Below are 13,141 nucleotides of genomic sequence, written 5' to 3' on the forward strand. Positions count from 1 at the left end.
TTTCTTTTTTCTTTCAGATGACTGAGTTGATGCATCAGATCGCGCACACAAATACAATTGGAGGTTCCGTTGGAAATATTCCGCAGAGTATTGTAGCGTCTCCGCGTTCGGGCGATACGAATTTCCAAAAAGCCCTGAGGAATAACGGAGTCCATTCGACGCCTGCGAGCAATTTAAAGTATTCGGAGGCGATGCGACATGCCCCGCACGACACTTCGCCAAGTACTGTAGGACGAATGTCAGCATCGAAAAGTTACACAAGTGGATTGAGTCATTCAGCAGGAGCAGTCAACATGCCAACGTCAGCTTCTTCGTCGAATTTATCGTTGCTAAACGATATTTCGCCAAATAACTCGCAATTTTTTGAGGTTATGTACGTTGGGAAGATCAAGGTGTCGCATAAACGGGTGCCATTTACGTTTATTGATGATGCATTGCCGAAATTTAGGGCTTATGATGCGCAAAAAATTAAAATGCAAACGGAACTGCAAAGAAGGGTGAGTAAAAATTATTATTAAAATTATTAAAATTATTAAAATTATTAAAATTATTAAAATTATTAAAATTATAAAAAATTATTAAAATTATTAAATTATTAAAATTATTAAAATTATTAAAATTATTAAAATTATTAAAATTATTAAAATTATTAAAATTATTAAAATTATTAAAATTATTAAAATTATTAAAATTATTAAAATTATTAAAATTATTAAAATTATTAAAATTATTAAAATTATTAAAATTATTAAAATTATTAAAATTATTAAAATTATTAAAATTATTAAAATTATTAAAATTATTAAAATTATTAAAATTATTAAAATTATTAAAATTATTAAAATTAATAAAATTATTAAAATTATTAAAATTATTAAAATTATAAAAATTATTAAAATTATTAAAATTATTAAAATTATTAAAATTATAAAAATTATTAAAATTATTAAAATTATTAAAATTATTAAAATTAAAAAAATTATTAAAATTATTTAAATTATTAAAATTATAAAAATTATTTAAATTATTAAATTATTATTAAAATTATTAAAATTATTAAAATTATTAAAATTATTAAAATTATTAAAATTATTAAAATTATTAAAATTATTAAAATTATTAAAATTATTAAAATTATTAAAATTATTAAAATTATTAAAATTATTAAAATTATTAAAATTATTAAAATTATTAAAATTATTAAAATTATTAAAAATTATTAAAATTAAAATTATTAAAATTAAATTAAAATTAATTAATTATTAAAATTAAAATTAAAATTAAAATTAAAATTAAAATTAAAATTAAAATTAAAATTAAAATTAAAATTAAAATTAAAATTAATTTAATTTTCAGGCATCAACTGTCAGTAGCGAATCCGGATCACAAGAAAACATTTCAACATCACAAAAAATCACGGACGATATGCGAGCGAAAACGGAACGTATCAAAGAAGTCGATGAAACAAAAGAAACTGGTTCGGAAGAAAATAAAGAAAACCTCGAAGATGCTGAGGTCGAAGAAGCACGCGACAAACCCACAGTCCTGCGATCCCAAAGTCATTATTCAATCTCAGCAACTAATGGGTGAGAAAAATTTATTTTTTTATAAATTTTTTTAGATTGATGTCGTAATTGTTTCCCTTAATTCTTAATTTTAATTGAAAAAAAAATGTTAGTGACGCCGAACAAAGTCCTTGTAAGAAAAGTAGTTGTCCGAAAAACGATTCGGATGATGTTGTAGAAGAGTAAGTTGAGCAACCTGCATGACTTTTTTGCTATTGCTTGCTCAGTTTAGGATTTTTTTTTTAGTTTTAGGGCTTAGTTGCTTAGTGCTAAATTTAATTTTTCAAGATTTTTTTGTTAATTTTGATTTTTTTTCGTCCTTAGACCCCCGAAGCAACGTGATCGCGCCGCTTCAATTGGTTCCATTCCCATAGTTGAGCAAAATCGCACGATGGTTTTCCTTATCGGGCGTTCAGATTTGCGTCTAATTAGTCCGGATCGCAAACAAGTGCTTCTCTACAAGGATTTCAAAGACGTCGCAAGTTGCGCGCAAGGTCAGAAAAACGCCGATCACTTTGGCATCATTTGTCGCGAGATGCAAAATGACGGCTACATCGGTTACGTCTTCAAATGTCAATCGGAAAATGTCGCAAACGACATAATCGCTGCCATTTCGCAAGCGTTCATCACGTGTTCCGAAGCCAAGCAAAAGGAAAAAAGTCAAATTCTCTCCTGCGATCACTGCCCAATGCTCTGGTATCACAAATTATGTCAGGATATCGAAGGATTGAGCGACAAAAAAACACAAGCGGCAATTTTCAAACGCATGGAAACGCTTGCCGAAGACGAACAGACAATAATTTTGGCGAAATACAATGGAGCTGATGACATGGCGGGTCACACAATCGCCGAGCAAAGTCAATTTTTGATGATGTTGCTGCGAGCGCATTGTGAGGCACGGCAACAGCGACATGTGCATGACACAGCGGAAAATCGTACGGAATTTTTGAATCAATATTTGGGCGGAAGTACGATCTTTATGAAGGCGAAGAGATCGTTAACGAGCAGTTTTGATCATCTTTTGAAGCGAAAGGGGAGTCAATCGGAAGGACTTCCGCCTGCGCCTGTGATCACGACGGGAGAGCGGAAAATTAATTTGGAAGAAACGGGAAGTCGAAATCGCATTTCCGGAGATTTTTCGCAAAATAATATGGATACGCCGCAGTTGAAGTCACCAATGATCGATATGTAAGTAAAAAAAATTATTAAAATTTTTTATTTTTTTTAAATTTAGATTTAAAAAAAATTATCAAAAAAAAAATTCAAAAATTTAAAAAAAAATTTTTAAATATTAAAAAATTCATTGTTGAATTAAATTAAATTAATTTATCGTTAAAAAAATTAAAAATTTTACTTTAAATTATTAAAAATTAAATTAAAATTAATTTTTAAATTAAAATTAAAAAATTATTAAAATGTTTTTTTTTATCAAAACAAAATTTTAAAAATTTTTATTAAAAATATTAAATATTTATTATAAAAAAAAATATAATTTAAAAAAATTACATTTTTTTTAAATTATTAAAAATTATTATTGCTTAATTTTTTAAATTAATTATTTTTATTTAATTATTAAAATGTTTTTTTTTATCAAAACAAAATTTTTAATATTTTTTTAAAAATTTTTATTTTCAAAAAAATTTATTTTTATCAAAAATATATTAAAAAATTTCAAAAAATTTTTTTTCAATAGTTTCATGAAAGTTGGCAACAATCCAGATGAACACAGAGCCCAAAATAAGGGATCTTGGCGTCAAGCGATGCTACATCGAGTTGTAACCCCATCAAAAGGCCTCCAAGGAGAAGAAAATGCCGCAGAATTCATGTCACCCATGAGACGTAAGTCCCTTAAACCTTTAAAAAACTTTAAAATTCACTCAAAAAATTGAAATTTTAGCTACTCTTCCACGTAAAAAGACCTCCGAAGATTATCGTCGCCTGTGGAAAGACACCGCCAAGCAAATAATCATGCTTTCACGAATGGAAAAAGAAAATGCACGATTGCAACATGAACACAGCGAACACGAGACGAAACGCATTAAGCTCGAATACGACGATATCACGCCATGCAGCAAAATGGCATCCGATAATTGGGACAATTTGCTGGAGCAACAATCGCGAATCACGCAAAAGCCCGATTCGCATCATATGTTGATGTCTGTGAGGAATGGTGAGGATTTTTTTGTTTGCTAAAAAAATTTTAAAAATATTTTTTAATGAAATTTTGATGTTTTAGGTGTCCCTAAAATTAAACGAGGAGAAGTTTGGTTATTTTTGGCGGAACAATTCAATCGACATACGCCTCCAATTGACACACAAAAGTTCCCGAACTATCACACGCCATACGATGTCCTGCTGAAAAATCTCACGGAACATCAACATGCCATTTTTATCGATTTAGGTGAGTTTTTTATTCGATTAAAAATATTTCGAATAGTTTAGTTTAAAATTTTAATTAAAAAAAAATAAATTCGTGTAAAAATTAAAAAAAAATATTTTTTTTTAAATATTCTTTTCATAGATTTTTTTATTTTAAATATTTTTCAAAAAATTTAAACAAATTTTATTTCTCTTTAAAATACTCGAAAATTTATTTTTTAATTTCAAATTTTTTAAACAAAATTATAATGAAAATTTAGCTTCGAAGTAAAAAAAAGTTAAATTAAAAAAAATTTAAAGTAAAATCAATAATTTTTGGATTTTTACTTAAAAACATTAAAAAGCATTACTGTAATTTAAGCCTCGATTTTATCAAAAGTTACATTAAAAAAAATTTCAAAAGTAAAATTATTAATTTTCAGATTTTTATTTGAAATCGTTGAATACCTATTTAATTTTTTTTTAATTTGAATTTTTATAAATTAATTTTTAATATTTTTTTTAGCAATTTTAAATTAATTTCCCAAAATAAAATTTTTTGAAAAAAAATAAGTTTGGTCACGTGACTTTCAAAAAAATGTTTTTCAACATTTCAATAAAAAATGTCGTAATTGAGCAAATTTCTTTAGTTTTTTGTAAAATTTTATTAATTTTTCAATTTTTTTATAAAAATTTTCAAAAATATTTGTATTTTATTTTAATTTTTTTTTTCTAATTTTTTTTGATTTTAAATTTATTCGCCTAATTAATTTTTTCTAAATTTATTTTAAATCATTTTTTCAAAGTATTTTATTTTTTATATTATAGAAAAAATATTGAATTTTGAAGCAATCAATATAAAAAAAAATAATTAAATTTAAAATAATTTTTATTTTTTTATTTTTCAAAAATTTTTTTATAGGTCGCACATTTCCGAATCATCAATATTACAAGGCAGCACTCGGTGTCGGGCAATTAGCGTTATTTAATTTGTTAAAAGCCTATTCAATTTTGGATCCTGAGCTCGGTTACTGTCAAGGCCTCGGATTTTTATGCGGAATTTTGCTCTTGCACGTAAGTTTTTCTCATTTTTTTCTTTAAAAAAAATTAATTTTTAATAAATTTTAATTTTTTTTAGTTGGAAGAAGCTGATGCGTTCGCCCTATTAAAACACTTGATGTTCCGACGTCAGATGCGATTGAAATATTTGCCCGACATGAAGCAATTCCAACTTCAGCTCTACCAATTATCACGTTTACTGAAAGATACCGTCCCCGAATTGTACGAACATTTGGACCGAAATGACGTTTCGCCGACACTTTATGCCGCTCCGTGGATTTTAACAGTTTTTTCGTCGCAATTCCCGCTCGGTTTCGTTGCGCGCGTTTTCGATTTGCTCTTTTTGGAGTCATCGGAGACGATTTTCCGCATCGCTCTTGCTTTGTTGTCCGTTCACAAGGAAGAGCTGCTTAAACGTGAGAATTTCGAGGAAATTATGAATTATTTGAAGAATGTCGTTCCGAAGATGGATTCACCGACGATGGAGTTAATTTTGAAGGAAGCTTTCGCGAACGACATTTCGCATAAATTAACGGAATATCAGGTCGAGTACAATGTGTTGCAGGAAGAAATAACGTCGCAAAATCATCACATGGAGAACTTGAATCGCTTGAAGGAGAACAATCAACATTTGGAAAGTCAACTGGAAATCGCGCAATCGACATTGGCGCAACTCGAGCAACAAAGACAATCGCATCAGTCGCAAATTAACTCGTTACAGGCACAAATTCAGAGCATGGAGGTGACCGTTCAAACGTTAGGCCGGTTTTTGTCGCACTTGCAAGACCTCAATCCGGATCTCGATCTGCCCGGCGACATTCGACGCATCGTTCAGCAAGTGAATTACATCGATCAGCAGCAATCCCGACGTCGCCCTGTTTTTTTAGACAGGAAAATTGGCAAGTCCGTTTCCGTTAATAGTCATCTCGGACTTGCTTTACGCGTTTTGGAGGAACAAACGGAACCCTCATCGCCAGATTACGCTCCGACTCCAACAACAGCAAACACTTCCTCGAATGGGCGCAAAAAATCTCCATTTTTCGAAAACACTTTTGAACAACTGCGACGTCATCACAACAACGGCAGCTCCCTGAATTTCCAAAATAACGACAAAATGGCGGAAAATAACGGCGACAGTGGCATCGCGACACCCCTCAGCCCGAGCAATGGTACAAACATATCTTCCGTAGCGAGTAGTAGCAACAATAGCAATAAGAGCGAAACAGAATCGGAGCCGGAATCGTTGCCCTCGGATCATCCGTTGAGCAATTGCTCGAGTGATATCAACGTACGTTTCAACGGGACGACGCAACTTAAGACGAAAGGTAAGCTCAGTAATGGCGCTGCCACACTCAAAAATATTTCTCAGAGTTAACCGTTAAATTCGAAAATTTTTCCCGCGCTTTCTTAAAAAAAAATTGAGTTCGAAATTTATTTCTTAAAAAAAATATTTTTTAAATTTTTAGTTAGGCTGTGACTTTTCTGACATTTTTTTGAAATAATTTTCTCAAAAATTACCACTGCGAAAAAAAAATACCAAAGAAAACAGTATCAATCAATCTGCTTAAAAAAATCGCTTTTTGCAAAAATAATACAAAGAAAAAAGTTAAAAGTATTTAAAGCTTTCTTGAAAAAAAAAATAAATAAAAAGTTTGACAGAAAATATATAAGAAAAATCAATAATAAATATGTGTAAAAAAATAATAGAAAAAAAAAACAAATAAATGTTAGGAAAAAAATCTTATTTTGCTATGATAATGATACAAAAATGATTCAATAGAAATATTTAATTGTAATAATTAGCAAAATGTAAGCCAATTTAATCCTTTTCTTGAATTTATTAATTTTTAAGTAGTAAAGACTATATGTAGTTAGAATCTCTGCCATTTTAGTAGAAAAAAAAATTTTTTTTATTATAATTTTGAGGTTAGAATTTAAAAAATTTCCTTTTTTATTTGTAAGAAAATTTTCAAAAATTAAAATGGTGTTAAATTTTTTTTAAAAAATTAATTTAAAAAAAAATTCTTTAATTTTCGTGAAAATTTTCGCGAAAAGCCCAATAAAAAAATTAAATTCGAATAAAAATAAATATTTTAAATTGAAATGACAAAAGAAAAATTTTCAAATTTTTAACGGTCATTTTTTGAATTGACATTTACAAAATTTTTCATTTGAAAAGAATTTAACTTTTTCAAATTAAACTATGAAAAAATTTTAAAAATCTAAAAATTTCTTTTTTTAATAGAATTTCTTAATTTTTTTTTATCATTTCAAAGTTTTTTTCTCGAAAAAAATTAAATTAAATAATTCAGAAAATTTTTAAACAATTTTAAATAAGGCCGCTCCAATTTTTTTTTGAACTTTTTGTCCCATGCCCCATTTTAAAAGTCAAAAATCCAATGGGGCAAAATAAAAAAAAAAGTTGAAAATATCATCGAAATTGCCCGTTTTTTGGTCTTTTTTCATAGTTTTTCAAAAATTTTTCAACAAATTTTTTAAAAGTTTTAATATTTAAGAATTTTTGTATTGAAAACCGAAATAAAACATGAATTTTCTTCTCTAAAAATTTTTTCAAAAAAATTATGTTTCAAAATTTTTGACAGTTTTTTTATGAAATATTTTTTTTGTTGAAATTTTCAACTTGGAAAACTCTTATATCAATTTTAATTTATTATATCTCAATATAGACCATTAAAACAACTAAAATATTCATTAATGATCAAAAATTGTTTGAATTTTGTCATTTTATATGAAAAAGTATTTCAAATTTTTTTTTTATTTTTTTGCCCCCCTTATTTTGAAAAAAAGTTTTTGGGACAAAAAGTTCGAAAAAAATTTGGAGCGGCCTAATTTAAAAAATAAAAAAAATATAATTTTTTGACAAAATCCATTTTTTTCTATTTTTTTTTAAACAAATTTCGTTTAAAATGTACTTTTTTCTAATAAAAATTTATTTAATTTTTAATTAAATAATTTCCTGAAATTTATTAATATTTTCTTATGTTACCAATTTTATCCTTAACCTATAAATATTCGTATTATATATGATACAAATAAATATCTTACAACTTAATAGCAATCCTAATGTTAAATTGAAAAAAAAAATAATAAAAAAAAAATTGGCTAATACCTTAAAAAATGTATAATAATCAATAAGCTCTGTATGATAATTAATTAATAAAAAATAAAAATATTTAAAAAAAAATATAAAAATGTCCTTAGAATGTATTATGAATTTAGAATAGAAAAAAAAAATAATATGTAGCGTGAAAAAAAAAATGCAGTCTGAAATTATAAGTCAAATTTTTATTATAATAAGAGATAAATTAAAATTAATTTATTTTAACTTAAAACAATTCATTTGTTGATATTTCTTGTTTTTTTTTATATCAATATTAATTATCATCAGTTATTTTATGATTAAATTTGTTTTTATTTTTAAAAAAATGTAAGAATTATTTTGAATGAAAAAATAAAATAAAGAAAAAATATGAAAAAAATTTTTTTTTTATTCTTAAAATTAATTTTATTCCGAATCCTAGAATCGATTAAAATTCTGTTGCTGTTGTTGTTGTTGCTGCTGCTGCTGTTGCCCATTATTGAACATCATTTGTCCCTGATTTTGTTGATTCTGCTGATACTGATCTTGCTGGTTCATGTTATTTCCTTGTCCCGGTTGCGGATTCATTCGCACTCGTTTCGCATTATTATGATCGTGTCCTCCGTTATTGCCTTGCTGTCCTGAATTTTGTCCCATATTCTGCTGTTGCTGCTGCTGCTGAGGTCTTTTATTGTCTTGTTTGTTGTCATCTTGATCGTCGTCACTCAAAAATTCGCGTTTCGGATACGGAATTGGTCCGCCGGCGAAAACATCCTGCGTTGGCAGCGGATCTTCCGAAAAATAAGGATCTTGCATCGCCTGCTCCGACGTAATTCGCTTATTCGGATCCATCAAAAGGAGTTTTTGGAGTAAATGGAATGCTTTGCTGTCGGGTTTGATTTTGTGTCGTTCCATGTATTTCGTGAGAGAGCAATTTGCGTACGCGGATCGCTTGAAATCCTTCGACAACGTGTGATGTTCGGGCATTTTTCGGATATCTTCCCAGTCTTTGTCCTGCGGGAAGCCCATAACGTTGAAAATTCGATCCAGTTGGTCGTGATGATAGGGATTGCTTGTTTTTATGTCCTCCTGACGACAATGGAAGATGGGTTCTGATGTCAAAAGTTCCGCAAAAATACATCCGATCGCCCAAATATCGATCGCTTTCGTGTAATGACGCGCTCCGAGCAGCAATTCAGGCGCCCGATACCAGAAAGTCACAACGACGGGATCCAAATCCGCCAGAGGCTTCAGCGGCGCATTAAAAAGTCTCGCAAATCCCATATCGGCAATTTTGACACGACCCCGTTCGTTACCTTCGCCCATCACGAGAATGTTTGCCGGCTTCAAATCGCGATGCAACACCCAATTACTGTGCAAATAATGAATTCCATCCAAAATTTGGTACAATAAACTCTTTACCATGCCTTTCACGACAATTACGGACTTTTTCGCTGCCTTTGCTGCTCTGTGAAACTTGATAATGTGCCACAAATCGTGTTCCGCATAGTCAAAAAGAAGCCAAACCTTGCGGTCTCCATGCGATAAAAAGACGCGAATTAAATTTATGACGTTCGGATGCTTCAATTCTCGTAAAAGAGCGATTTCACGACATGCCGACATGGAAAGACCCGTTCCTGTGTGAAAATTTAATTAAAAACTGAATTTTTAATGAAATTGAGACATTTACCTTCAATTTGCTTTAATGCATAGTCTTTTGTGTCGCCGCCTTCTTTTCTGTGAGCTTTGTAAACGTGTCCATAAGTGCCTCGTCCTACTTTGCAACCTTCGTAGTCGAAGAGATCTTCGACTTTTGTCCGTTTATTCTGCGTTTGTAACTTGAAATCGTAGTCCATCATTAAAAAGTTGTTTGGTATTTTGACAAAAAAGTACGAAATTCAAATTTCTCCGTCGTGCTTTGGAGATTTTTTGATGAAAAACAGTCAAATTTATTCGAATTTTGATTTTTTGTGTTGTAATTTTTAGTTTTTCTTTGAGAAAATTCAATTAAATTGCAGTAAAATTCGATTTTTGTGATTTCTTTTGATGTAATGTTTGTTTACATGTGTAAATGTCACAATCAGCCGCTCTTTCGTAGGAGATGCGGTACAGTGAAGGGATTGTTCATAAAGAAGTTTAAAATTTATCCAAATTGGATATTCAAAAATATTTAATTAAAATAAAAATTTATTTATTTTTAATTTTTAAAATATTTTCTAATTTATTAAAAATATAGGAAAATATTGAACTATAAAAAAATGAGAGAATTTTATTTTAAAGTTTAAAAAAAAAAATTAAATTAAATAAATCAAGTTTTGACAATTTAAATTAAAAAAAAATTAATCAACTAAATAAATATTTATTTAAAAATTATTTTTAAAAATTATTTAATTTTATTAAAAAAGAGTTAAATTAAATAAAAACATTTTTAAATTTTTTTTTATTTGTTTAATATTAAAATATTTATTCAATATTTCGAATTATAAGAATTTTATTTCATTTAATTTATTTATTTAAATTTTATTCCTTTTTCTAAACAAAATTAAATTATTTTTAAATTTAAAAAAATCATATAAAAAATAAATTAAAATTTTCAACATTTTTTAAACAAATATTTTAATTAAAATTTTTTTTAAAGCTTTGAAATTTTTATTAATTTTTTAGATTTTAATTTTAATTTTTTTTTTTTTTTAATTTTTATTTGAATTTTGATAAAAGTAATCTTCTTCAAATTTTAATTAAAAAAAAATATTTATAAAATTAAAAATTTTGAAGAATTTTTTTCAAAAAAAAAAATATATAAATATTTTTCTTTAATTTAAAAAAAAAATTTTTTTTTGAACTTCACTGAAATTTAAAATTTGGTATAAAATAAAAAATTTCTTTTATCTTTAATTTATTTTTTTAATTAAAAGTCTCATTTATTATTTAAAAAAATGTTTTGAAAAAAAATTTTAAATTTTATTTTTTTTTATTTGCATTTTTTTTTTCAAATAAATTAATTATTTTTAAAATTAAAAATCAAAAGACAAAAAAATATTTCAAAAATGAATTTTATTCATTTAAAAAGTACAAATTTAACTTTAATTTTAACAAAATTTAATTTTCCTGCGGATTTTCACTTTCTTTAATAGCTAATTGTTGAACCGCTTCCACAATTGGCTCGACAAAATCTTTTTTCTCCGAATTTTCATGACTTCCCTCATTTTCAGACTTTTCCTGCGAATTTTGCCGCGACATCTCCCGACTTTCATCTTCTGTCGTTACCGACTTTTTCTTGTGACGCGGTTTCTCCGACTTTTCATCGCCCGACGAACGATGCGATTTGCGTCTCTCATGCCGTTTTTTCTCTCCTTTACCAGATTTCTGACGTTCTCCTTCAACTTTTGCATCACTTTCCTCCCGATTATCCGTACTTTGATCGAAATTCGCCGCAATCCGCACACGTCGCGGTTGATAAATCGCAATCGAGGGACGATCTTTATTCCGCAAATTCGAAATTCGTTCAGCACGTTCGCGTCTCCGCTGTTCCGCTTCCTCCTTCGAGAGTTTTTGGTCGGATTTTTCGCAACATTCCATCGCCGAGCTCTCGCTGTGACTGTCGATTTTCTCCTCAATTGATTTTTTGGGGAACGGATCGATGTGGCTGGGAGGTCCTTCTTTAACGATCCACGTTTCGACTTTTTTGCCGGGGATGAAAGGTTCCGCCGAGACATCAAGCGAGGAAGTTTTCGATAAAGTTTGCTCTTCAGCTTTTTCTTCGGCTTCATTACGACGCGTTTCAGCTCGAGCGCGAATTTCCTTGCGACGTTCGCTGTATTTTTTGACTTCGCGTTTCGGTTCGGGTTGAGGAGGTGGCTTCGAATCGACTTTTGGATCGGATTTCGCTGGATCTGTTTCACGTTTGAGGACTTTGATGACGGGTTCTTTCTCTTTTGGGGGATTTGATTTTTTATCGCGGTCATTTTTTTCGCGATTTCCACGATTTTGCTCCCTTTCGGCTCGTTCTTCTTTACGTTTCCGATCTCTTTCGCGTCTTTTATCGCGACGAGCTTCTTCTTTCGCTTCATCCTTGGTTTTGCGTTGATTTCGATCCAATCGAGAGGGAACAACGCGAACTACAATTCCATCGTCATCTGCTTCAATTTTCGATGTCGAAGGTTTTTCTTGAGATTTTTCCTTTTTCTCGTTAGATTTCTTCTTTTCATCCCGTTTTTCTTCCTTTTTCTCCTTTCGTTGCTCAATTTTCACTTGCGGCTCTTTTTTCTGCGTCGCTCCTTCTTCTTTAATCGCTTCCGGGATTTTTTGCGCTAATTTTACTTTTTTCATCATTTTTTCTTCCTCCCGTTTTTTCTTCTTTTCCTCCTGTTTTCGCTTCTTTTCCGCCAATTTTTCCTTCTTCTTGCCCTCCAAGTACTCCAAAAGCGGTGTGCTCGTAATTTCCGTGTCTTCCTTCACCTGATAAGAATATTCCATCTTCGTTTCGGTTTTTATCTCGGTTTCCGCCTTTGCCAGAGCCTCCATAAACGCAATATAGTGCGAATCCTGCTCAATTGTGTTCATTTTGGCATCACGTTTCTTCGAACGGGTCTTCGGGAAGCCCTGAAAGGGAGCGTATTCGACTACGGCGGGATATTCGTTGCCTTTGCCGTCAACGAAAACGTATCCGTCGTATTTGTCACGAAAAACGAAAATTTCTTCGGGATTTTCGAAGGTAATGTAGGCACGAGATGATGCCATGACGCCCAAACTCCAATCGGGTTTGCAAAAAGAAAAGGCAGTGAATTTGGGAACCGGATCAATTTGATGCAGGAACTCTTCTTCAGTCATTGTTGGGGGAAGACGACGAATTATTACCTAAAAAAATTTTAAAAAAATTTAAAAAAATCGAAAATTGATTTTTTTAAGGGAATTTTACCCGATTTGGTACTCCATCACTTTGACGATGCCTTTTATGTTTCTTCCCTTCGGATTTTTCATCTTTTGGTTTATCGACTGTGGACTCATTTTCCGGCGTAACTTCTTTTTCGGTAGTCATTTTTCATGAAAAAAATAATTT

General features: G+C 29.5%; 3 protein-coding genes across 5 annotated transcripts in view; 1 reads left to right on the plus strand and 2 right to left on the minus strand.

Moving 5' to 3' along the window:
* The window catches only part of LOC134827017 (TBC1 domain family member 4), a 44,378-nt gene extending 37,893 nt beyond the window's left edge, over positions 1-6,485 (plus strand). For 2 of the 3 annotated variants that reach the window (XM_063839546.1, XM_063839561.1), the window contains 9 exons: positions 18-497; positions 1,357-1,586; positions 1,679-1,747; positions 1,890-2,753; positions 3,259-3,404; positions 3,463-3,735; positions 3,802-3,966; positions 4,846-4,997; positions 5,062-6,485. In XM_063839546.1, the coding sequence (XP_063695616.1) occupies positions 18-497; positions 1,357-1,586; positions 1,679-1,747; positions 1,890-2,753; positions 3,259-3,404; positions 3,463-3,735; positions 3,802-3,966; positions 4,846-4,997; positions 5,062-6,357 (3,675 nt within the window). In that variant the 3' untranslated portion in view covers positions 6,358-6,485. The remainder of the gene's footprint in view (positions 1-17; positions 498-1,356; positions 1,587-1,678; positions 1,748-1,889; positions 2,754-3,258; positions 3,405-3,462; positions 3,736-3,801; positions 3,967-4,845; positions 4,998-5,061) is intronic. The other variant, XM_063839553.1, reaches the window with a different exon arrangement.
* Positions 6,486-8,396: 1,911 nt separating this feature from the next.
* LOC134836733 (cyclin-dependent kinase 8) lies at positions 8,397-10,112 on the minus strand. Its single transcript, XM_063851937.1, has 2 exons — positions 9,773-10,112; positions 8,397-9,719 (listed from the first exon to the last, which is right to left on the minus strand). Exons 1-2 carry the CDS (start codon positions 9,939-9,941, stop codon positions 8,521-8,523), a joined length of 1,368 nt encoding a protein of 455 aa, XP_063708007.1. The 5' UTR covers positions 9,942-10,112; the 3' UTR covers positions 8,397-8,520.
* A 1,046-nt stretch (positions 10,113-11,158) lies between these two features.
* Positions 11,159-13,137, minus strand: LOC134836994 (regulator of nonsense transcripts 3B-like). The gene is made up of 2 exons (XM_063852297.1): positions 13,001-13,137; positions 11,159-12,939 (listed from the first exon to the last, which is right to left on the minus strand). The coding sequence occupies exons 1-2, from the start codon at positions 13,118-13,120 to the stop codon at positions 11,182-11,184; spliced, it is 1,878 nt and encodes a 625-aa protein (XP_063708367.1). The 5' UTR covers positions 13,121-13,137; the 3' UTR covers positions 11,159-11,181.
* Between the last annotated feature and the right edge of the window lie 4 nt (positions 13,138-13,141).

The sequence above is a fragment of the Culicoides brevitarsis genome, chromosome 1 (assembly GCF_036172545.1).
Source record: "Culicoides brevitarsis isolate CSIRO-B50_1 chromosome 1, AGI_CSIRO_Cbre_v1, whole genome shotgun sequence".
NCBI classification, from domain to species: domain Eukaryota; kingdom Metazoa; phylum Arthropoda; class Insecta; order Diptera; family Ceratopogonidae; genus Culicoides; species Culicoides brevitarsis.